The 25,993-nt window shown below is 31.3% G+C and overlaps 2 protein-coding genes and 2 long non-coding RNA genes across 4 annotated transcripts; 3 read left to right on the forward strand and 1 right to left on the reverse strand.

The window, feature by feature from the left end:
* Nucleotides 1-954: 954 nt before the first annotated feature.
* Nucleotides 955-5,121, forward strand: LOC25492624 (cyanogenic beta-glucosidase). The gene is made up of 13 exons (XM_013600793.3): nt 955-1,214; nt 1,489-1,558; nt 2,361-2,419; nt 2,510-2,585; nt 2,670-2,747; nt 2,860-2,947; nt 3,056-3,311; nt 3,459-3,574; nt 3,839-4,056; nt 4,154-4,185; nt 4,308-4,410; nt 4,510-4,618; nt 4,720-5,121. The coding sequence occupies exons 1-13, from the start codon at nt 1,050-1,052 to the stop codon at nt 4,889-4,891; spliced, it is 1,542 nt and encodes a 513-aa protein (XP_013456247.1). The 5' UTR covers nt 955-1,049; the 3' UTR covers nt 4,892-5,121.
* LOC120580215 (uncharacterized) lies at nt 1,570-2,244 on the forward strand. Its single transcript, XR_005645921.1, has 2 exons — nt 1,570-1,979; nt 2,085-2,244. It is a non-coding gene; the product is annotated as an uncharacterized lncRNA (long non-coding RNA).
* Nucleotides 5,122-17,911: 12,790 nt separating the features above from the next.
* On the reverse strand, nt 17,912-22,898 carry LOC25492627 (beta-glucosidase 12). Its single transcript, XM_013600797.3, has 13 exons — nt 22,455-22,898; nt 22,151-22,220; nt 21,909-21,967; nt 20,514-20,589; nt 20,325-20,402; nt 20,115-20,202; nt 19,787-19,964; nt 19,553-19,668; nt 19,208-19,431; nt 18,898-18,929; nt 18,643-18,745; nt 18,283-18,391; nt 17,912-18,164 (listed from the first exon to the last, which is right to left on the reverse strand). The coding sequence occupies exons 1-13, from the start codon at nt 22,632-22,634 to the stop codon at nt 17,993-17,995; spliced, it is 1,485 nt and encodes a 494-aa protein (XP_013456251.1). The 5' UTR covers nt 22,635-22,898; the 3' UTR covers nt 17,912-17,992.
* A 1,667-nt stretch (nt 22,899-24,565) lies between these two features.
* Nucleotides 24,566-25,608, forward strand: LOC25492628 (uncharacterized). The gene is made up of 2 exons (XR_003011089.2): nt 24,566-24,726; nt 24,962-25,608. It is a non-coding gene; the product is annotated as an uncharacterized lncRNA (long non-coding RNA).
* The last annotated feature ends 385 nt before the right edge of the window (nt 25,609-25,993 follow it).

The raw sequence follows: 25,993 nt of genomic DNA on the forward strand, positions 1-25,993 counted from the left end.
TGAGTGAGGTTATGAAATCGAGTTAACATCATTTTCATTTTTTATCCTCTTCATTTCTTATAATTTGAGAGATAAAAACAAAAAAAAGTTTAATAAAAAGTATATAAAATAATTAAAGATGGTGGAACTCACTTGTTAATAGGATCCACTATAATTTTTTTGTATTTATTTCTTTTCAAATTGTACACTCTATTTATCTATTTTTCTCAGCAGTGCGGATAACTTAGAGTAGAAAGATCTAAATTTGAACACAATAACTATATATTCCGAAGATAAGCAAAAATTATCCATAATGTTAGCAACAATATGAGCTTGAGATTTTTTAAATTTAGGCTCCTAATCATTTAATTTTATTTGTTTTCTGAAACAAAATTTTGAGTTTGTTAGTTACAAATTAAAATACTAATGATTTTTATATTGCATAATTTTAAAATTTTATAAAAAATAGAATTAAATTTGCGTTTGTTTACCGTACTAATTTTATTTTTTTAATTAGTTAGTCTGTCTATAAAAAAAAATTGTTACAAAATTAATTCAATATGTTGATGCTTATTTAACATTTTCTCGTTAATTTTTTTTTATTCTAATTTTTTTTAAAAAAAAACAGTAACAAATTGATACAATCAATACTTTTTATTTTTAGGAATATAAAATCGATACTTTAAAAAGTGATTATTTTCTTAAAAAATCTACTAACAAATTGCCTCATTTGATTTTAATTAATTTGATCTAAAGTATATGTATATGTGTCATCTCTATCCACTATTAAATTTGATCCGATTTTTATTTGACTGTATTTCCTTAATTTAATCCATCAAGGAAAGTTCCTATGTCATCCTTATCTAATATTAAATGCAGGTAATGTCGACATAAGTTTCAAGATTAAGTGACAAAATTTTCCATATAAAGTAGGTGACATAATTTTCTATATAATTTTAATTTTTTTATATTACTTTTAGTCAAAGAAATGTCCTCCATCCTTCTATAAAACGAACCGAAAGTAATTTAGTTACTGAATTACACTTTCTGAATAATAATCAGAATTAAGAATGGCACCATTTAATTTCAACGTGTTTATGTTACTCTCTCTTTTATCCATTGTTGTTACTCATATTGATGCTATTAAACCTCTTCATCTTCAAGAATTTTCTGATTTCAATCGGACCAGTTTCCCACCAGGCTTTGTTTTTGGAACAGCCTCTTCTGCATTCCAGGTATGCACAAACAATCATCTTTCAATTTATGCAACATATATGCATGCAACGTAGAAGCGTTGTTATTAGACTATGAAGGACAGACACGGACATCTGACACGACACATACACTATATGCTGACACAGTTGATAATTTGAAAAAATCACACAATTCAGTGTAATTATGTCGTGTCGGTATCATGACACGCCTAATCCAAGGATTGTACGTGTTTCATAGTTATTAGACATTTAATTGTGTACTGATTTTATATTTTCATGTTATTTGAATTTTTAGTATGAAGGTGCAGTAAGAGAAGGTGGAAAAGGACCAAGTATATGGGATACCTTTACTCATAAATACCCAGGTTGTTATTAATCACTGTTCTTTTTATTTTTTATTTTTGAAACAAATATGAATATCGTCATGTGTTCTATTTTTATGTTCATTTGTGGCAAAAAATTGCATCATGTCCTGTATCTTTGAAACAAGTATCATGTGTTTTTTTTATATGATAAAGTATCATGTGTTCTATTTGGATTGGTATCACCATCTAAAAAGGTTTAGCTATGCAACAGAGCTTGTTGTCAGCTCGTCTTCGACTCATGTGTAACTTTCTTTTGTTTGAATTATATATAAAAGTATACGTGTTTTGATTTAATGTTTATTTGCAAAATGGACCCACTGCAAGCCAGTAGGATTAGTCTGATCGGCTGCAGTTAGTAAAGTGACACAGTCCTGTTTCGGTGTCTGTTCGATCAAGATCAGACGATCCTGATTTGAGTTAGGTATTTTATGATTTTTAGTATAAAAATCAAATCTGTTTTTTCTGGATCGTCCAATCAACATCGGACGGTCATTGATGACTCAATTACGTGAATGCGGGAAAATAGTGACTGAAGTGAATTTGATTTCGATTGGAAAAAATGGATCCGCTGCATCAGGCTTTACAGTGCATCTCACAATAAAGCCAGCTGTAGAGAATTGATGTTTGTTCATTTGGGCCGGGAAACATTTCATCATACCCTATGTATTTGATCATGGTTTTAAATTGCGGTCGTTTGTTAATGCAATTGTGGGTGGGCATTGTGGCTGTTGCGATGCTTATTTTAATTGCCTAGTTACATAACATGTAAATTCCTCATATTTATCAATGAAATGTCTTGCAGAAAAAATTAGAGATAGACATAATGGAGATGTAGCCGACGACTCGTATCATCGGTACAAGGTATGGTCCAAATTGTAGTTTTGCAGAGGTATATAAAATGCAAATGTAACTTATACTTAGAGTCCTGAAAGACTGCTTTATGTATTTTAGGAAGATATTGGAATCATGAAGGATTTGAATATGGATGCTTATAGATTTTCAATTTCTTGGTCTAGAGTGCTACCAAGTAAGTCATATTTTTGTTAATATTCGTCCTTGTATATTGGTGATTTATAGTATCCATCATAAATTTCTTATCAACTATTTGCAGAAGGAAAGTTTAGTGGAGGTGTAAACCAGGAGGGAATAAACTACTACAACGACCTCATCAACGAAGTATTGGCTAAAGGTAAAATTCATCAAAATTTATTTTGGTTTTCACTTTTCACACTGTATTAGAATTTAAAATCATATTTATATTGTTGTTAATGATAAATAATCATTGAGAATAAATAATGCAGGTATGCAACCATATGTTACCCTTTTCCATTGGGATGTTCCTCAAGCCTTAGAGGATGAGTATGACGGTTTTTTAAGCCGTCGCATTGTGTGAGTGACAACAATTTTCCATCTAGAGCTATTTCTGTATGATTATTTAGGGAAAGATTACGGTAAATGAAATTAACTGATTAACTTATGTAATTTACGATCTTGCAGAGATGATTTTAGGGACTATGCTGAACTTTGCTTCAAGGAATTTGGCGATAGGGTGAAACATTGGATTACTTTGAATGAACCATGGAGTGTGAGCATGAATGCTTATGCATATGGAAAGTTTGCACCGGGTCGATGTTCAGATTGGTTAAATCTGAATTGCACAGGTGGTGATTCAGGGACCGAACCATATTTGGCTGCACACTACCAACTTCTCGCTCATGCTGCTGCTGTAAAACTGTACCGGACCAAATATCAGGTCCGCTGTTTTAAAACCAAAATGTTATTCAAATTCGGAACTTGATCTTTATGTCTTGAAATTCAAATAAACGAGATTTGAATAACCAAGATTTTTAAAGATGGAACTTATTGTAGCTGTTGCTAACTAAAATTTTAAAAAATGCAGGCATCTCAAAATGGTAAAATAGGGATTACCTTACTCTCCCATTGGTATGAGCCAGCCTCTCAAGCAAAATCAGACGTTGATGCTGCGCTACGAGGCCTTGACTTTATGTTTGGCTGGTAAAGATTAAACCTAACTATTCGTAGCTCAAGACTAACAATTTTTGAAAATATGATCATGATATGATTTAGTTGTTTATCATTCCACTTAGTAAGAAGACTGTCGACCAACTACATCATTTACATATGCAACTATGTGAACTTCATTTGATTTTGGTTCACACTCTTTTGAATTTAAAAGAAATATAGTTATGTATGATTTGCTGAATGCAAATGCATCTATGTGCCATTTGATTGCATCTGCATATTTACATTTTGCTGTAGGTATATGCATCCAATCACAAAAGGAAACTATCCAAAAAGCATGCGATCCTTGGTGGGAAACCGGCTACCGAGGTTCTCCAAAAAAGAATCCAAGAATCTTAAAGGGTCCTTCGATTTTCTCGGCCTAAACTATTACTCATCCTTTTATGCTGCTGATGCACCTCACCCACGCAATGCCAGACCAGCCATACAAACTGATTCTCTCATTAATGCTACATGTAATTGTCAAGTTAATTATATGCTTACAGATGTTAATTAAGTTCATATTCTGAAATTTATATCTAAGCATGATTTATTAATTTTTTTCTATGACAGTTGAACATAATGGCAAGCCCCTTGGTCCAATGGTATGTATTTCATCATTTCATTAGAAGCTAGCTTATATATCAATTTTTTTCATTCGTAGCTTTTGTGCTCCAAAATATTATTTCTAAAGTATAATGATAGCTTTATTTATAATTATATGCAGTCTGCTTCCAGTTGGTTATGCATTTATCCACGAGGATTTCGACAATTGTTGCTTTACGTCAAGAAGCATTACAACGACCCCGTAATTTACATTACCGAAAATGGTAAAACTTCTATTTTACTTGTTATTTTCTAAGATATTATATGCATAATGTCGTAACATTAATAAAGCTAATGAAAAGTCTAACAAAATCAATTCATAGGTCGTGATGAATTCAACGATCCAACATTATCACTTGAAGAATCCCTTTTAGATACTGACAGAATTGATTACTTTTATCGTCATCTTTATTATCTTCAAACTGCAATCAGGTGAGTAATGCTTTATCAGAAGCGGATTTAAGCCCCTAGTTTTTTATTTTTACTAGGTTTATAACATATTAATTATTTTTATCGACCTTTATGCATAGCAGGGATGGCGTGAATGTAAAGGGATACTTTGCGTGGTCGTTGTTGGATAACTTTGAATGGGAATCTGGCTTCAGTTTGCGATTTGGACTCGTCTTTGTGGATTTCAAAGACAACTTGAAAAGACACCCAAAACTCTCCGCGCATTGGTTCAAGAATTTCCTCAAAAGATCTTAGACATACTATCTATTATGCATGGTTTCAAGAAAAGTTTTGTTTAAATGAACTTTTTTTGAGAAGTTGGTTAAATGAACTTAGGATTAGAAAAAAGTGATATGAAAGTCACTCAATGATTTATATGAAATATGAGAATCACTAATAAAAGAATTTATATGTGTTTATAAATGGATGGATTTATTATTCGCTCTCTTATACTCTAATGCAATTCTAGAAGTTGAATCGTCGAATATGTGAATTGTAAGCATTACATTCTTTTCACTCGCAGGTACATATATTAAATGTAAACGAGATAACATTTTCTGTTGGGAAATGCTGCATAATTTCCCTCTCCGTGAACTCAAAAATAGGAACTAAGCGGAAAACGTAAAATATCACACAAGAACGTAAAATATCACACAAGAAAATTTTAGTAGCATGGAAAACCTTCTCAATCTTCTCAATGTGAATAAGGAAAAACCACGGGATTTGTGGACCCTCTTGAACTCCACTGTAATAATGACTGGAGATACAAATTTTTACCTTAGATCAAACTATGTATCTTAATTTGTAGATACAATTCTTACAAATTACTTCATTATATTTTTTTTTTCTTTCTCAAAACACTATTTTTCTCGTAACTCTCTTGTGAGGAACTCCAATTTTTCTCTCAACTCTGAGATTATGTTGTTCTTCGTTACTTTGATTAGGTTTGTTGAAACCAAGTGCATTAAGTGTATGGTTCTCATTTTCCTACTTAGGCTATCAATTGCCAAGCTTTTCAAATTGTTTCTAACACATTGGAATTTAGTCACCACATACTAGAGGAGAAATTTAACATTTAATTTGGTGCACTTTTTGTCGTTGGATTCCAACAATTCTCTCCCTCCAGCCAAAGGGAAAATATCTTCAAATTAGTTTGGGGTTGCTGTATAGCTTTCATATTCTTTACAAACCTTTTCATTTGGTAGAGTTTTTGTCATCATATTTGTCCCTTTGTCATCGGTGTTTTTCTCTTTTTGCAGTAGTCTTTCTCTAACACATCACATTACCTCACATCTATGTGTTTGACCTTGATTGTATGTCGAGTTATTTCTGAGGTGAATTGCACTTTGACTATCACAATAGGGAACATAACTTTGTTGATTCAGGCCTGACTCTTGCATGAACTTCTTCATCCACGGGATCTCCTTACAACCGTTAGTGATTGTGCTGTAGAACCCCGGTACCTCCACTTGTGTGTGTGAGTTTATAATGGCTTTGCCATTTCGTCTATCTACCAAAAAAAAAAAAAAGAAATCATGAAGATAGCTTCAAACTAAATTTCGATGAAAGAAGTGGCAGCTACCGAAATAGGAGATTATATTATAAGATAAATTTGTAGGTATTGAGATTAGGGTGGATCAAGAGATAGTGATGAACCACATAGTGGGTAAGAGACCGACAAAGAGAGTATTAAACCAACTTTCCCCATGATGAAAAGGTATAGGAGAAATTTCAATGAATTATCTAATAAACAAATTATGGCATTAAACCATATTAAACCATTTATGGCATGAGAAAAACAGCAGTTATATAGATAGATATCCATGTAACCAAAAAAAGATGTATTATGCTTCTGTGGTACTTAAAGCAACACACTTTTGTAGTCATGACATCCATGAGACAACTCCACCTGTAAAAGTAATCAAATATCCAAATGCAGATTTCCTTGAATCTACATCTCCCGCCATATCAACTTCTACATATCCAACAAGAATTTGATCTCCATTGCCAAAAACATAAGCACTTTTTGCCTGTTCCTTTTAGATACCTCAGTATCCATTTCATAGCACTCTAGTGTTCATTTTCTAGGTTCGATTTGAATCTACTCAAAACCCTACAACATAATCGATTATGGTCTCGTGCAAACCATGACATACGTAAGACTATCCACAACTGAAGAAGAGGGAAACTAACCCATTTCTTCTTTTTCTTGGTCATTCCGTAGATATTATCTTACTAAGTTTCAAATGACCAGTAGTGGAACATGCACAAGTGGTGTATTTTGCACGTTGAACATTTCAAAAACTGTTTTGATATAAACTTCTTTTGACATCCACAACATTATTTTAGAACGATATCTTTAACGATTTTCATTTAAGAATTTTCTTCACTGCACCCATGTTTTTCATAGCAAAAGATTTGGTCAATGTCTTCTTGAGACTTGAGAGCATATATCTGTCTGACTGTCTTCTCCCAACAATAAACATATCATCATCATACATAAAAAAAAAAAAAAATCAAACTTAAAAAAAGAGAAAAAAAGCATTGAAGAAAAAGAAAGAAGAGTGAAAAAGGAAGCATATATATATATATTTTTTTTTTTTAAGTTCTTGCAATTCTAAACACACACACACCCTCTAATTTTTTACCTTCATTCCTTTGTTTCTTTGTTTTACCTTGTCTGCCTTTAATACTTGTTTTTATATTTTTATTGTTTTGTGTTTGTCTTTCATTCTAAGCCTTCATATCTTTTTTGGTTACTATTAGTAAATTTGTTTTCTTGTATTGATTGATTTGGTTTCTCTAAAGAACGAAAACGAGAAATTGAGTGGTAAAAGACAAGATTGGTTCATTACAGAAGAAGCCAAAAAATGAGTGTAATTAACACGTGAGTAGAGTGTTGAGGCCCAATTTTAAACACTTGTTTTTATTTTTCACTAAGTTTCATAATCATGTGTGGTCCATCTTCATTGGTGTGGTAGCATTGGCTCTTAAAATGAGAGCAACGATGGAACAAATGCAACATGTCAAATGAAATTAATGATGATAGTGGAGATGAGAAGGATAGGTAGCGTAGGAGAAGAGAGAGGAGAGAAAGGGTGGAAGGTATGAGAGGCATAAAAAAAGAAGTTCCAACTTTTATCGGAAAAAGTGATTCGGATGCCTATTTGAAGTGGGAGACTAAAATTGAACAAATTTTTAACTTTCACACTTACACTAACTTTCAAAAAGTGCATGTTGCATCCCTTGAATTTAAGGAGTATGCCTTAGTGTGGTGAGATCAAATTATCAAATATAGAAGGAGGTATGGAGAGCCACAAATTGATACTTGGGAGGAAATGAAGAGAATCATGAGGAGAATATTTGTGTCATTCCATTACAATAGAGAATTACACAATAAATTGCAAAGACTCACTTAGAAACCAAAAGTGTTGATGAATACTACAAGGCGATTAAGGTTGCAAAGATAAGAGCCAATGTGGTGCAAGAATGAAGCAACAATGACAGTAAAAGTAAAAACACAAATTCATCTCAAAGTGTGTGCATACTAACAAAAGTGTTTTGAAGTGTCAAGGTCAAGGGCATATTGCATCTCAATATTTTACAATGAGAACTATGTTCATTGAGATGAATGAACCAAATGAGAAAGAGAAGTATGATGGTTACGTTGAAGATGATTATGAAGCCGAGGAGGGAGAAATTCCAGGTGGAGAATTCCTTATGATTAGGAGGATGTTGGGAAATCAAGCCAAGAGGGAAGAATCAAATCAAAAAGAAAATCTTAGGATTACATTTTATTGTTCAATTTTATTCCACAAGGCTTCTGGATTTTCAATTGTGGTTGCATTAGCTTGAGTTATCACTGGTACAAAGTTTCCATCAGTTACTCACCAAATTTATGTATCTTGAGATTTGAGAAATAATTGAAACTTTCCTTTCCGTAAGTGCATGTTTGATCCATCAAAGATTGGTGGTCTAGTTGATGGTCCTCTTTTTCGAATGAGTTTGTTTTTTGACATTATACTTCTTCAAGAATGTTTCTCTGACACTTATTAGGTGCATGAACCCTTAGGTTAGGTGTACTTCTCTTTGATGCCAATTGAACTAAAAAATTAGTTTAAAAAATAGAGGTTTAAATTGTGACCCTTTTAAATATTTTTCCGTAGAACCAACTTGCATGAGTTTTCAATGGTGTAATTTTGAAGTATTTTATGGACTGATTCAATTGAAATGTTTTAATGTGTGATATTTTCTTAATGGTTTAAATGAAAATTAAGGAGCAAGGATAGAGAAATGTGACACACATAATTTATCATGGTTGGTCTAATGCGAGTTTCCTCACAGCTATGAGATTTTCCACTATGATGCTTGAGAAGGCTTCTCAACTTCCGCACCTACAACTTTAGTCATTGTGAATTTTACACTATAATCTCAATTGCTCAAAAGGCTTACACAATTTTATCTGAGCCTCTTTAGATCACTTACACTCACTTAATCTTTCTTTGCAACCCAAAGGAGATTAGTAGTTTTGATAGAAAATTGAAAAGAATTGTAAGTAAAAGTGATCTTATTCAGTAGAGTATGAAAGTGAATCTAAACACACTTGAACATATATACTTTGAAAAAGTAGATTATGTTTCGAATGAATCCTCTTTATGTTGAAAATGTGAATAGTTGAGTATTTATATATATATATATATATATATATATATATATATATATATATATATATATATATATATGAGGGCTTCATAATCTTGAAGAAAATGGTAGGAATATAGGCGTTGCATTGATTTCATAAGTGTGGACTTCAGAGTCTTGTTCTGATGTGAACCATGTTCTGATGTATGTATTTGTTTGCTTGATCTGATGTCTTGTTCTAAACCTGAATCTCAAGTCTTGGTCTAAAATCTTGGTTATAGTGTATTAAATCTCAACCCTTGATTCTGAAGTGTTGAATCTGAACCATTTGTTTTGGTGTCATGAATTTGAACCCTTGGTTCTCTTAATTCTACCAAATTTATATTTTGATGATCATATTTAGGTATTGTTTTGATGATCAAGGATCTTTGAACAAGTTAAATGATTGAAATTTTGCGTTCCTATACTTAAGAAAACTTAAATAAACTAGTCACATAGACCATATATTTGGTTAACTGAAATTTTCGAGAATGGTACAAAGGGTGTATACATTAAGAGTGTCTACCAATCTTTATTTGATAAAAAAATTATTTAGATTGGTTTATAGCTTTTATTTCTCTCTTTGCAATTGGTGAAACCTTAAAAATCAATGATTAGAGTAGGAAACTACGATAAGAACATAATCCTAAAATAATGATTAAACAAATGGAATGAATGAGACTTACCAATTGGTGGAGAGAGAGATTCATTCTATTGAAATTGCTTCATTAAGATTTGATATGAAGAGATCGGTGAAGAATGCAAGGTAATATACAAAGTGTAGATGATTTAGTGAGAGAATTCTATGAGTCTAGGATTTGAATTAATCAACTAATTACCAAACGGGCTAAAACTAATTTCCTTTACATCAATCCAAATCATAATCTTTATATGCTCTTTTGATGAATGTGAAATCTAACATATACACAAGCTATATCTCTCCAATACCCTAAAGTTAACATGCAATCCAAAAAAATAACATTCATCCTTTTGTGATTATCCCTTTTCTGTTGTGAACGGTTATCATATAATAGAAAAATGTGTAAATTACACTCCACTCTCCTAAAAAATGTTTGAATTACACTCTCTTCTCCTCTATGTTAAAATATACACTCCCTTCCCCTCTTATTCAAAACATATTAGACAATATTGAAGGTGAGAAAAACACAAGGGAGGGGGGGGGGGTTGAATTGTGTTTTCTTTTTCTTTCTTAAAAAACTTCAGAAGCAGTTTGTGAATGCTTCTGATGAAATGATCAGAATCAGATATGCAGCGGAAAAGATCAAAGCAGAGAAAAGAAAAGCAAGACACAAGCAGTTATCCTGGTTCCTTCCACAAAACGGAAGTAGTCCAGTCCCCCTTGCATTTCCAAGGAGATTTCACTATAATCACAAAGATTACAAATGCTCAATACTCTCTAAGTATGAGACTTCTAAAAAATGCTCAAGCACACACGCAAGAGTCTTCCAATGCTCAAGCACTAAGCAAGAGTCTTCTAATGCTCAAGCACGCAGGCAAGAGTCTTCTGATCAAACAAAAATACAAAGAAATAAGTTTGACTTGAACACTTGATATACAATCAGTGGTGTTCACAATACAATACAATAAAGACTCTAGACTTTTGAATTTCTAAGATGTATCAAATCAGTGCAGAAATTCAGTGTGCTTTGTAGAATCAAATTGACAGAGTTTTGGCGCTTTTTAACTTGTGTATCTCTATCTACAATCTTCAAGTCTTCACTCCTTTATATAGAGGCGTGAAAGAGACGTTGAAATGATTAGCACGTCTAAAGAGTCGTTGAGTTCCTTTGATCATTCACCAGTAATCCTTTGCCTGATTTGGGTGTAGTCCTTTGAAGAATTAGCTTCAAATTCATTCCCATCTTGAAGGAACATTTCTGCAGGCATGACTGTTTTTCTTGTCTTGTAGCGTGGACAAAAACAGAGTAGTGGAGGTAGTGGTTGTACACTTGTACTTTGTCAACTCTGTTAACGAAGGACAAGTACTTAGTTTTCTCCAAATGACCGTTGATGTCTCCCTTTCAATTCTTCGTTCTTCTTAGACAAGGTTGAAATGTTAAACAGCTACTTTGAATCTCCAGTTTAAATTTACGGATCAATTGAAGCTTCTGGTGATGATTTCGCTTCTGATGAAAACCTTGCTTCTGATGACCATCTGCTTCTGATGAGCTTCTGCTTCTGATGACGTCATCACTTCAGAAGCACTCCAGCTTCAGACGCAGTTTTCTTCAGATGCTTCGAATTCATTTGCTCTCCATTGTTCTTCCAAGACCTATTGAAATTACTTGACTTGCTTTTGGTCCTGTACACTTGAACAATTATTAGCAATAACCAATTGACAATTTTTAATACCTTGTTATCATCAAAACTCATTAAGGTTCATTGTGAAACACATTTTGTTCCAACAAATATTTCACTTCACTCCCTTGAGAGAAGCTTGAATTACATTCCCCTCCCCTCTTAAGTTAAAATCTACGCTTTAGTCCCTCAATAATTTTTTTTTTATTTCTAATAATTTAGCAAAAAAAGAATCTAACACACTTTAAAGAAAAATAGCATTGCGGGTTCATTTTAATATAATCAAATTTTGAATACATATCTTTCTCTATTTTTTATTCACAATTTCATTAACATATAGTTTTAAATCCTATTATAAAATATGAAACAACCCAAAATAAAATTAAAATATGTGAAAAATTACTAAAGTTGATTAAGTATGGTTATTTAAAAGTGAATTTTATACTCTAAACTGTAAAATTAATAACAAAAAATTTAAATTTAATTGTCATTGACATTTAGGTTATAAAGAAACGAATTTATATTTTTTAAATTGTGATTCAAAATTAATATATATTATAAAAATTATTATTTATGTTAAAATAGATTAAAGTGTATTCCATATTTAATTATTAAGGGAGGGGGATGTAATTCAAGCATCTTATAAGGGAGGGACGTATAAATTTTACTTTTCAAGGGAATGGAGTGTATATTTTAACATAAGAGGGGAGGAGAGTGTAATTCAAGCATCTTTGAAGGGAGGGGGGTGTAATTTACTCTAGAAAAATTGATAAAATAAAAAAGAATCGTAAGATTGGTAAGTTTTTTAGACGACCTCTTTGCTAAGTGTGCTAAAGAGGCAAACACAATAATTTAATATACTTGTTTCAAAAAAAAAATAATTAATATATTTAAGAGACATTTAATATGACTTTAACTTTAGAAGTTTTTTTTTTTTTTTTTTACAAATCCATATGCGCTAAAAACTAGTTAAGGTGGGTAAGAAAAGGATAAGACTTATAAATTGTCAAGTGATAAGACCATATAATATTTCATACATGCAAATGGTAGAAAACATGACTACTTATGTTATAATTATCTTTCTTTCTCTATTTTTTCTTTCAATGAATATTGACGGTAAGCCAATTTATTTTCAATTTTTTAGTTACTTACTGCATAATATTTTATCCCCTTTATCATCATCCTTTTACTCTCCTTTTTCATTACAGCTAAATGTTATCAAGATTCCGATTGTCCAAAAGATATGTGCTCATTTCTTTTTAAACCAAAGTGTATTTTTACAAGATATTTTCCTATTTATTTGGGAGGCATATGTGGATGTGATCGAAAAACGTGTCCATGAGATTCAGCAAGAAAACTCCATAAGCTGTCGTTTTGTTATTGTGTTAGCATCCAGTGATTTGTTTTTTCTTCTTCTTCTTTGTCTTCTTTATAGACCTTATATTTGTGGAAAATAGTATCATTTAGATTGCCTTCTAGAATTTATTTCCCGCTTTGCAATTGGTGAAATCTTAAGAATGAAGATCCAAGATAAGAACAAAATACTAAAGAACAAGTAAAACAAAATGGGATGAAAATATTTTTTTACATTTTGAAAAAACCATATAATATTTCTTACATGCAAAGGATAGAAAATATGGTTGAAATTGTCGAGTTTGTTTATATTATGATTATATTTTTTTTTCCTATTTCTTGTTGCAATAAACATTAAAAATAAGCCAACTTTATCCTTTTCAAACTGTCTTACTTACTTACTACATGATATTTATCCACTTTCGGTGCACTTTGTGCAAGGGTTTGAAATAGAAATGATCAACAAAAACTAGCAAGTGTACTAGTTTGTCGCCAAGTAGTAATATTTCTTAAGAAAGAGTTCGTATCCACAGGGGTAGCCTAGCTTCAACGTAACTCGTATGATTTTGATTAAGTTATAGTAACAAAAGGGGAGTTTTGGTTGTGGAAAATGATTGGGTTGAGTTTCCTTAAGAGAGAAATATAGAAAATGACTAGGTCACGTGAGATTTCCTTTCCTAAATTAATTAAGTAAAAAGAAACCATGAAGTTAGATGCTACTAATTACTTGTTTTTCAGTACCTTTGATCAAAATATTTAGGTCAATGTTTTGGTAACTAACACTTTTCACAACGGGTTTGGAGCAAATGTGATAAGTTGTTTTCCACATCTGGTCACATATTTGATATGTGATCAATTAAAGCAAAAATATAGGTTTTCACATCGTCTGTACCATTGAAACTGATGTCAAATATGCATATTTAAATGTGGAATCTCCTGTTAATTTTTTTTTTCAATTTTCTTACTACTTTACCAAATCTGCTTGATCTAATTTTTTCTTGGCTAAACTCCACTTTTCGTCCCCTAAGTTTCAAAATGTTGCGATTTTGGCCCCCTATTAAAAAAAATGGCAAAAGTGACCCCCTATGTTTAGGGAAATATGCTCTTTTGACCCCCTAACATAAGGGGGATATGTTTTTTGACCCCTTATCTTTACAAAAAGTTGGGATTATGATCCCTTTTTTGGGACACGTGGCATCTTCTGAGCAATTTTGGAATGAAAGGGGCCAAAATTGCTATTTTTTTAATAGGGGGCCAAAATTGCAACATTATGAAACATAGGGGGCGAAAAGTGCAGTTTAGCCTTTTTTCTTTTATATTAAAAATATGCATATTTAAATGGTTGTATTAGTCAATCTAATCTGGACATAATATTTTAACATAAACTATCTTATAACCTCATGTTCAAGCAAAAGTACCTCATATTTTTACCAAAAAACTGTACACTTGGAACTTGTTTTTACCAATATGTTCACGCACTTCATGTGTACGATGATCAATGATAAGACAAAATTACCTAAACATCAAATTATAGCCACTACACTGCTTCTCCAAAACTAACTAAACATCAAGCTATAGCACTACCAAGTGAGTGAGACTAGGAGCGAGTTCAGGAGATCGAGTGACCGAATAAGTGAGAATCAGATATCATCCAAATGAGAGAGATCAATACAACTATTGAGTTCGGGAGATCGACCTTTAATCCAATAATAAAAAAATCACATAAAATTAATGACATTTCTAAACTTTGGGGATATTTATCCAGCTCATATATAAAAAAATATAAATCAAGTGATACTATATTTATCTGCTACATACAGAGTCACAAACAAACCTCGAAGTTACTAAAATTAAAGTCAGATTCATCATCAATTCATCAATAAGTTAATTAATAAAATACGTGCAACAAACAACACTTTGACGATCCAGAATGATCAATTTATGTAATTGTTATGATAGCAGATACCCTCCCAAGTCAGAATGTCAAAATTATAGGAAGAAATGCAATAATTTTATGGTACAAAATTTAAGATTACACTAAAAATGGTTGTGATTATTATCCTTTGAGAACGATTAGCTAACCTGAGAATGCCAAATACAACCAGCCATCCAAATCTACATACCACCAACCAAAATCCACATACATCCAACCATCATATCAAAATACCCTGACCAGCCACTACACATTATATACATGTTAAATCCATAGAATATTTCACCAAAAATGAAAAACACAAACAAAGCGTGGGTTCCATTAACATTATGGACATGGACACATCACAAAGCAAGAAAGAAAGAGCATGAAAGCTAGGTAACATTACAGAAGAAAGAAACACAATACATATATACCTAGTGATGTGAAAATAATTAATGGTATTCAAGTGAAATGCTTTGTTTTGGTGTTTTGCTTGTGGTGATGAATAAATGATTAATGTACATGTTGGAAATGGACAAATAGGGATAATAGAGTCCTAATTGGACAAAGTGCATAACATTGCACAGACCACGTGATAAGAGAACTTTATCACTATATTTTGCAACTAGATTGAAAGAATATAATGAGCAGTACTATCACACTGCGCTCCCACATGCCCAACGAGGCATGCAAGACAAACAATGTGATGAGTTATAAAAAAAATAGGAACAAAAATAACACATTCAAGCCAAACAACCACTGTTCCACAAATCGAGTGTTAACACGTAAACTCGTTCGAGTTTACGTTTTTAGGTGGCAAAAACATGTTAACTCGGAGCTAAACTCAATTTTTAATGAAATCGGAAAGTTTGATATTATTAACACGTGTTAAACTCGGTAAACTCGTGTAAACTCGGAGTAAACTCGTTTGAGTTTACAAATTTACCTTTAAATTTTTTTATTTTTTTTTTTTGTTTTTTTTTTTTGTTTCATTTTCGTTCAAAATCTAATTATTTTTTCAATCCCAAGGTGCTGAAATGTTGCCTTTACGGTTAACATAACTCGGTTTTTCCATGCTTATTATGTATAGAAGCTACGCCAATGCGTGACAATGACATACATTGAATTTTAGGGAATGCATTCAGAAGCTTGTTATTATTGATTGATTTGAACTCATTCAAATATATTACTTGCTCAAGTATTTAAATTAGAAAATGAAACAATTGAAGTTAAAGTTACAACTGAAGATGAAAAAGAGTTTAAATGTACTGATAAATTTTGTTTTTTATTGTTAGAGTTTATTATTTAAATGTGGTTAATTGATTATGTTTTGTTTAAATATTAGCTTAAATATGTTATATATATAATAAATTTTATATAATTTTAATTTTAGGTAAACTCGTACGAGTTTACAATTCAAGTTTACATAGCTAAAACGAGTTGAGGTAAACTCTCGAGTTGTAAAACCTTGCAAACAACAATTTGATTAGATGTGTGTGATTATGAAATTCATAGAGGATAGTTTGAGTAGACAATTTTTCCTTATGTTCTTAAGTTTCCAAGGGACTATATAAGGAGACTTGAACGCCAAACAAGCTATTTTAGAATCACTTTCAATCCATAAGTGATTCCAATTCTTCATATAGTCAGTTTCCACAGCAATACTCACTCCCATTAATTAGCTCAGCAAAGAGAGCATTTGAAATACCAAGATTGATTGCAAAACAACCCTTTCTGAATATTCCAGCACAAGCAAACTGCCCTGGATTTCTTAGAGTTGTGTCATCTGTATTACATTTAGGGGTTTTCTAACCTGTGCAATGTTGCACAGCTTAAGAGTCATTTAATGCACATTTTTCTCTCTATCTAATCAACCTTTCTAGTCCAATTCTCTGTCATATTAATTAGCTTTAAAATTTCACCATCATCATTGCAACACAATTGCTGTACAACAACAAGTCTACCATCACACCTCAATAAGTCTAATCAACCTGAGGAATTGATGGATAGAATCATCAAACAAATTCAACGCACAGGAAACTAAAACCCCTTCAAAATCAGATCCAAACAAAATGAACTCGCAAAAGGAAAGCAGGGATCTCGCAAATCCGATCAGAAAAGGAAAGGGACACAACACAATCAATCGGAACAAGAAATAAAAGAACATAGGACATACAAAAGTAAACGATCAGATTGATTCAATAATCAACGGCATCGAGGGACAAACACTCACAAGATCAACACTTAGTCAAAGGACAAACAGACGGGAACCCAGGAGAGAAAAAAGATTGTCCACTGCAGGATTTATTTCGATTAAAGTATTCTTTTTAATTGATAAAAGAATAGTAAAAGGATTGATTCCTAATCTTCTCATTTTCTTTCAACAGTTATTTTCTTGGAAGAAAATAAAATATTCTTGTGTCTCTATCATCAATATCACAGAAAAAGGGGCTGAAATGGTTATTAGGAGAAAGAGAAAATGTGCATTAAATGACTCTTAAGCTATGCAACATTGCACAGGTTAGAAAAACCCTTACATTTAACCGTTAAAGATTGGAAGTTGCCAGATAACCTCAATGATTTTGGGAGCCTTTGGATGGTGAGTGTCAATTCCAAAGACTTTTAAGATCACAAAATTTTAATGCAAAGAAGATTAATTTAAAAAGCACACAAAAACACATTCTTTTTAACTAGTTAATGCAAATATTTGTCTCTAGATATATTATGCTCTAAGTTGTAATGGTTCCTTAAAGAACTCATTTTACCGGGGATTCAGATATGAGTGATGCTAACCATGATGAGCAAAATTCTCGCGAATCCATTGCGAAAGGCTAATTGCAATGGTAAAAAAAAAGAGGCTCCCACAAACCATACATATTGCAGTTATAAAAAATTAAGGAGTTATCTTTTAAGCATGTCGGGATGACTGGTGAAGCATCCTTTCGCTATAAACAGCATTTCCGTTCAGATAGAGATAGATACTTAGTATAAACTAAGGAAACTAATTCAAAATTAAAGTAGTTCTTGATTAATGACCAAGTTCATATCATATTATTGGGGATTATCATGACATACATCAAGTTGTAACACTAGTGTTTCTTAAGAAAGTTCCTAAACCAATGGGCAGAGAGCTTTTGGTGTCTTTTAAGATTATCATTGTAATTAACATAGTTCATTCCAAAACGTCTAGTGTATCCAGCCAGCCATTCAAAGTTGTCCAAAAGTGACCATGCAAAATATCCTTGTACTTTCACACCATGCCTTAACCAAAAAAAGTCGAAAATAATAATATATCAGAGATTAAAAAAAGGAAACTAAGGTTAGAGTGTGAAAATAATGTGATTCAATATCAAATAAGTAGAGAGATGGTGCTATTTACTTGATTGCAGATGAAACATAATAAAGATGGCGATAAAAGTAATCAATTCTGTAAGTATCCATTAGCGCTTCTTCAAGTGATAGTGTTGGATCATTGAGCTCGTCCATACCTAAAATTTTAATATTAAAATTTGAAAACTATAGTTTGTTAGAAATTTGATTTGATTAGGAAGAAAAAGAAGTAAACAATGTATTGAGATTTGAGAATAAGAGAAGATTAGGAATTCTCAAAGATCAAGTAGATTTAGTATATAAAAGGTTGATATGCAAACTAACTTGTCCTTTATAGTAACTTGAATTTTATGTTAAAAATAATGCATACTTATATCGCAAGTTAAAAGAAAAATAATTAAAGTATTACCATTTTCTGTTATGTAAATCAATGGATTATTATACTTTGTCTTTGTGTGCAACAGTAGTTCCTGAATCCCCCTTGGATAAACAAATAGCCAAGGTGAAGCAGCCTGTACGTAAATTTCTTTTGTTAGTTATTTATCAAACAAACAAATCGTAGAATAAAGTATTTAATCGTATAAATGTCAATACATGCGCACGCGCACATAGACACACATTCATATCTCAGATATAACAGTAACTGCAAGAGAGTCTTACTCACCATTGGTCCAATTGGTATCCCGTTACGCTCGGCTGTCATAAGTCATAGCAAGAAACATTTTACATCAAATAAAAGAATTATCTTCTTTTCATTAAATAAAAAATCAAAAGAAAGTATCACATTTTGACTTTTCTATCAATGGTTTAAGTTTATTTCAATTTAATCAATTAATGCATTTTCATTTTATATAACTCAAAATTTGATTAATTCCTTGGTTATAAATCAATTGATGCATTTTCATTTTGTATAACTCAGCATGTATATACTATGTATAATTCTTCATAAGGAGTTGTAAACAAGGTATTCTTACTTGTAAATTTGACATGAGTATCCTTGAGATAGCTTGGATCACTTGTGTCGCTATTTGATTGTGGTATATTGGCAGCATATTTGGAGGTGTAGTAATTGATTCCAATAAAATCAAATGAGCCAATAAGCATCTTAGATTGCTCTTTGGTGAACTTTGGTAAACGATTTCCCGCAAAAGACACCATGCTTAATGGATACTCTCCTGTGGTCAATGGCTGCATAAACCTGCAAACAAGTATATTAAGAAGCATGCTTGAAGCATAACATAAACATACATATAAATTACAGCCGCAATTATGTCTTGATCCATGATTTTGTGGACGATTGTGAATAAATGCGACATTACCATCCAAACATGTAATCAAGAGCACGTTCGGCAGCTTGATGATCTAATGTGTGATTTGAGAACGGCAGAAACCAGTGAGAGCTTAAGCTGATGCCTATTGAACCATTTTGAGAAGACTGCTGCCATTAATTCAAGTAGTTAATGTTTGGACAATCATAACAAATACAAGATTTTTATTACAAATAAATTTTAACATCATAGAAAAAAAAAGTTTATAGTTTTTCAGTGTTGCACCTGGTGATTGGTTCTATAAATTTTGACAGCAGCTGCATGAGCAAGGAGTTGGTTGTGTGTGGCCATGTATGGTTCTGAACCCAAACTGTAAACATGTGGGTCATTGAAGGTAATCCAATGCTTCACTCGGTCTCCAAATTCCTTGAAGCATAGCTCGGCATAGTCCTGAAAATCATTTCTGCATATATATATAGAAATTAACAACAAAAATGTCAGCAATCAAACCATATATCACCATGTGGGGTCAACTAAGTCATAAAACTCTATCACCATGTAGCGATCGATTTATTATTATTGCTTGAATGAAAATTTGTGTCATGCAACTTACATAATATAAGGGCTTAAGAAGCCACTGTACTCGTCTTGTAGGGCTTGGGGAAGATCCCAGTGAAAAAGGGTCACAAATGGTACCAGACCTATATACCAATAATTCCATCAATTTATATTACTATTATTATGAACATCATTTAGTAAAAAAAAAGTATTATGAACTTCATGAATATGATATACTTGTGAAGCATGTATTATTATGCATTACCATTATCAAGTAGCTCATTGATCAGATTGTTGTAATATTTGATTCCTTCTTGATTTATACCCGCACTTACTTTTCCTTCTGCATATTTGTTTAAGCCGTTAGTTAGTTCGTATAAATGAAAGATTCACCAATAGATGAAACTCTAGGTGAACTGAAGGATGTGACAATAAATTCATCATTTGTTATTACTTGGCAATATTCTTGGCCAAGAGATGGAGAATCTGTATGCATCTGTATTCATATACTTCATGATTGCGACATCTTCCTATTAAGATGTAAAAATAATGGTTACCACATTGTAAAAATAATGGTTACCACATATACTTGACAAAAAGTTGCAAACACAATAGGTAAAATCTATGATTGAATTTAATTCATACAAACCAATGATATATTATATCTCTGACTTGATACTAGATGCAATAGTTTTCTGAACTATTTTTTATTGTTGGTACAGGTAGTTTTCTGAACTCTAAATATCAATAATTGATTATATAATGTTTAGCCTATATCAAATTCCATTTCATGTGAAATTTTATAATGGTTGGATTATTTTTTTGTTTTTGTTTCTTTTGTACAAATAAATGGTTTCTTGTTGTACTAGTAGTTTCTGCATTTGTTTCCTGGTTTTACGTTCTTTCGGGGATTTGTACAAATAAGAGGTATTCACCAAAAAAAGAAAAAAGAAACCCACCTTGGGTGACTCTGGACAATGGTCCGAAGTCGAATCTCTTATAATGAAGTGAAAAAATTGAGGGCATCCAGTCTGTCAAATTATCCTATTTTTATCCTACTTCCTTTGAACATTATTGAAAAACACGTATAAATTATTATAGTTCTCAAAAATATTTTTGCCTAATGATGCATAGACCAAGTTTTTCGAAACCTCCATGTTCATAAATAACGTATGAGAAGCTATTTAATGTTTGATTTTGGAAACATTTTAGTAGTATTTGTTAGCAGACTGAAGTTCTTGATTTATCTGCATCCAAACTAAAATTTGTTCCAGGTTTTTATGTCATGCATCTTTGAGAATCATTACAAGTTGCTTGCCCGATCAGAAAATAAAATACAAGAGGTAATGTTATAGTGTTAGAGTCTATTTTAGCTTCTTGTCAAACAGATTTTGTTGTATCGTCATTCAAGAATGTCTTCCCTATACGCATATTTTTCTTTTCATAAAAATGTGGTCATTACGGCAATTCAAACTGCTACTGTATGCATAACTGTTTTTGTGAAAATGTGGTCATTACGGCGGTTCAAACTGCCATTATACGCATTTTTTTTTGCTGAAAAGTGTATATTATGGTGGTTAAAACTGCCGTTTTATTCAAAATATTAGCTGCCTTTTTATTCAACGTGTACTATGCCAATTTACATGGTGGTTCTTCTTAAACCACTGTTTTAAACTTTGTGGCATGCGAAATTACGACAGTTTTGAAAATCCCATTTTGGTATATAGCGGTGGCTAAAACTGTCGTAAACAAATTTTTGCCGCCCTAATTCACGCGATTTTTTTGTAGTGCATTAATAATGTAAAATTTGCATGATCAAGATAATGCTTTCATATCAAATTGGATGTACCTTATAACGATGGTACTGATCAACAGCTACATCTCCATTGCTTCCATCCAATATATTTTCTGTTTGAAATTAATTAGGCAATTACTAGATGTATTTTACTTTTATTAAAACAAAACATGTAAATGAAGCACCTTTTATTTTTCATTCAAGTTATTTTATTTTTGAAGGGACTTTCATTCAAGTTATTATTCACCAAATTGAGATAATTAAGAAAATTAAGTAAGAAATAAAGAAATATGTACCTGGATGTTCATGAGTATATTTATCCCAACCACTTTGTCCTCTTCCACCTTCATTTGCAGCACCTTCATACTACATTATCAACACAATATTATCTCTTAATCCATCCCTAAATCTTTGATCTTTAAGTAAAAAAATTTGTTCGAAAATTTTGATTGATTAAACTTGTTTTTGCTATGTAAAATTACAAAATTTGAAAACATACATTAAATGATTTTTTTTACAAAAATAATTGTGGATAAATGAAATTACATCTATCTCTAAGCTATGAAAAGTTTATAACATATAAAATGTTACAAAACACACCTTGTAGGAGGCCGAGCCAGTACCAAAAATGAAACCTTTGGGAAAACTGCTACGTTTTAGAGAAGTATGGTTAACAAGTGTTGTAGGAGTAAGAGCTGCTGCCATTGTTGGAACACAGGTGCTAATAGTAACAGTCAAGACACCAAGGTAGAGGAGACATAGAAGGCCATAGATTGCCATGATGCCCTTAAGAGAAATAGAATTACAGTTGTTGGTAAGAAGAGACAAAATAAAAGAGATATATATATAGGAAAACTAGGACTTGTAAATGAGAAGAGACAAGACATGAGAGAAAGTTGAAAATTGGAGTATGCTAGTGTCCACTCCTTTGGAACATGTTATGTTTTATTTTTCTGAACAAAGCATGTTATGTTTTAAAAGGAGTAAGTATACAATTTCATACATACATAATGTAATGCATAAATTATAATGACAATATTTTAAAATGATTTCTAAAGTTGAAAAGATGTTAATAAGATGCATATCTCGGATAGTATATGTTATTTTGCCTCTCTCTCTTTGTTTTAAAAAAAATATATATCTTATATATAAAAGTTGTCAAGTCTCTTAAACAAATTTTTGAAGTCATTTACAAATTTTCTAATTTTCTGCCTTCTTTATAGTTTTATCAAGCATATTGTTGCAAATTAATTTTTTAAAGGGTGATAGGATTAGTGGCTATATTTCCCTGAAAATAAGTATTAGTAGATATATTTGGTTTTATTTCAGAGGTATTTGGTTGTTTTTATTAATATGTATGTTTGGTTCTATTACAATGATATGGATCAACAAGCAGAAAAGTTAAATATTTCTTTTCAACAATCTATATGATATTAAAAAGAAAAGTCGAAGTTATTTAAGGTTTTGATTCTTTGTCTTTTGGAAACAACAACTCATGCTCAATGGTCCCTATTATTTTGAAAGTCACAAATATTTATATTCATATCTTTAATCAAAATTAAACTTTCATAAAAAAAAATATGGTTCATAATTTACAAATGTTAGCATAATTTAGTTCCTTTTGTAAATCTTGTACATGTTCCTCCTTATTTTTTCTGAGTCTCAAGTTTATAAAATAAGTTGTACATTCTTTCTTCTCCTGTTTGTGTTTTTAGTTTGTATACAGTATATCTTTTTGATGTTGTAGAGTATTCCAAGAATATTCCTTAATTTGACATGGAGTCATGTTTTTTATTTGTTGTTGCGTATATAGGAATAACATCCAAAAATATGGAGATAAAAAATATTTGGTTTTCTATTATTAAAAAGTTCACACGGGGTTTTGTTCTTTTCCTAATGGAAACACAGTTTTAAAAACATGGTAAACTATGTTAATGGATTCAGCCCAAAAACATTTATCTACATTTCATTCATTTAAGATTGTCCTAGCCATCTTTTGTAAAGTCCTATTTTCCTTTTCACAACTCCATTTTGTTACGGAGTTCATGGAAAACGAAAATTAAGAGAAATATCGTTCTCTTAGAAAAATGTCTTGAAGGATTGATTTTCAAACTCTCCTCATGAAAGTTGACGGTCGACAGAGATCTAGTTTAATAGTGAGCGGATGAATTTAGTGTTTGAATTTTTCTTTAATTTTTTTTTCCCTTTTAAATCATGATATTGTAAAGAAAACGCAAAAGGTTTGAACAACAAAAACTCTAATTTAACAATAATTTTTGGTACAGTTTGAAATCTTGAATTTAAAAAAATATTACAGCTTTGAACCAATTAAGAAAATCACGGAAGTCATCTTGAATAGGAAACCCAATTTTTTATTTTATTTTATTTTTCGTGAAAATCAATAGCTTTAATCGTGTATTGAGATTTCCATATCCGCCAAGTATTTCAACAATATATTTATGGCTACAATAAATAGGGACTAAAACGAAAAGTTGATATATTTATAGGGACTAAAAACATATTTAACACATAATTTAATAGGTCTATTTTATACGCCACTTGAGTTGTAATGATTCGTAAGTTTTTATGTGTCTCTCTTACTAAGTATGTTGAAGGGGTAACACAACACTTTGATGTACTTAAGAGATAATTAATATAATTTTAACTTTAAGAAGTTTTATTATACAACTTCATAGGCGTGAAAAACTATTTAAGGAATGTGATGAGAGAATAAGATTTATAAATTATAAAGTGATAAAATCACATAGTATTTGATACATGCAAATGACAGAGAACATAGTCGAAGCTTTCAAGTCTGTTTATGTCATGATTATCTTTCTTTCCTTATTTCTTCTTTCAACAAACATTGACGGTAAGCCAATTTAATCCTTTTTGAGTTTTCTATAGTTACTTACACTCTCCGATCATTATTATAAACACAAATTAACATTTTACATTCATTCATTAAATGATGTATGTGATCTATAATAAACACAATATACATCATTAATTAAATGAACATAATATTCATAATAGTGACCGAAGGATGTACTACATAATGTTTTATCCCTTTTAATATCATCATTTTATTCTCTTTCTTATTACAGCAGCTGAATGTTATCAAGATTCTGATTGTCCAGAAGATATGTGCTCATATCTTGCAAAACCGACGTGTATTTTCACAGAGTATTTTCCCATTTTTTGGATGGCCGTATGTGGATGTGATTGATCAATGTGTCCGTAAGATTATTTTAGCAAAAATCCATGAGCTACCATTTTGTTATTATGGTAGTAATAAAATAAAGTAGAAAATAGTTATTTAGATTGTCTTCTACCGGTACGAACCCAATGTTGGGTCATGTATGGCTAAAGACATCTATTTCCGAAAGTTTTTTTTTTTTTTTTTTTTATAAATAATAAAACACATAACTATATCAAAACACATCTTTCTCAGACGAAATAAATAAGTGCAATACATTTGTTATATTTATAAACTTTTGAAGTTGGTTTTGCTCTTGTGAATAACAACTACAAGTGTTGAACATGTTTTTTCTGCTGCGAAAGTTGTGAAAAGTCAACTATGTAACAAAATGAATGATCAGTGGCTAAATAACCGTCTTGTAACTTATATAGAAATAGATGTTCTTTTAACAATTAGCAATGATTTATTTTAGCGCATTTTAAACAAATAGATAGCTCGCAATTACTGTAATTGTATTGCATCAAACAATGCATTTATTATTTTTGGGCTTAATTGAACTTATAGTCCCTTAATTAATTTCTGCATTTCATTTTGGTCCCATAATTTATAAACGTGTTTATATTAATTTGTTATATTATTGATATCATTCAAAGAGACAAACATGGTATGTTTAATTTGTTATAATTTAAAACTTACAAATATTTATATTTATATTTTTAAATAATATTAAATTTTCATAAACAAATGTTCTCACAAAGATAAAAATCATAAATATTTATACATATATTATTATTATATGAGGGAACAGAGAGAAAATGCTCTATATTTTACTGCCATGTGTGAGGCGCGCCAAACCATGTACGGGGCGGGGCGCGTGCGATTCCGTGAAAAAACAACATTTTGTTGTTTTTATGCGGGTTTAGGGAGAAATCTAGGT

The sequence above is a fragment of the Medicago truncatula genome, chromosome 4 (assembly GCF_003473485.1).
Source record: "Medicago truncatula cultivar Jemalong A17 chromosome 4, MtrunA17r5.0-ANR, whole genome shotgun sequence".
Taxonomy (NCBI): domain Eukaryota; kingdom Viridiplantae; phylum Streptophyta; class Magnoliopsida; order Fabales; family Fabaceae; genus Medicago; species Medicago truncatula.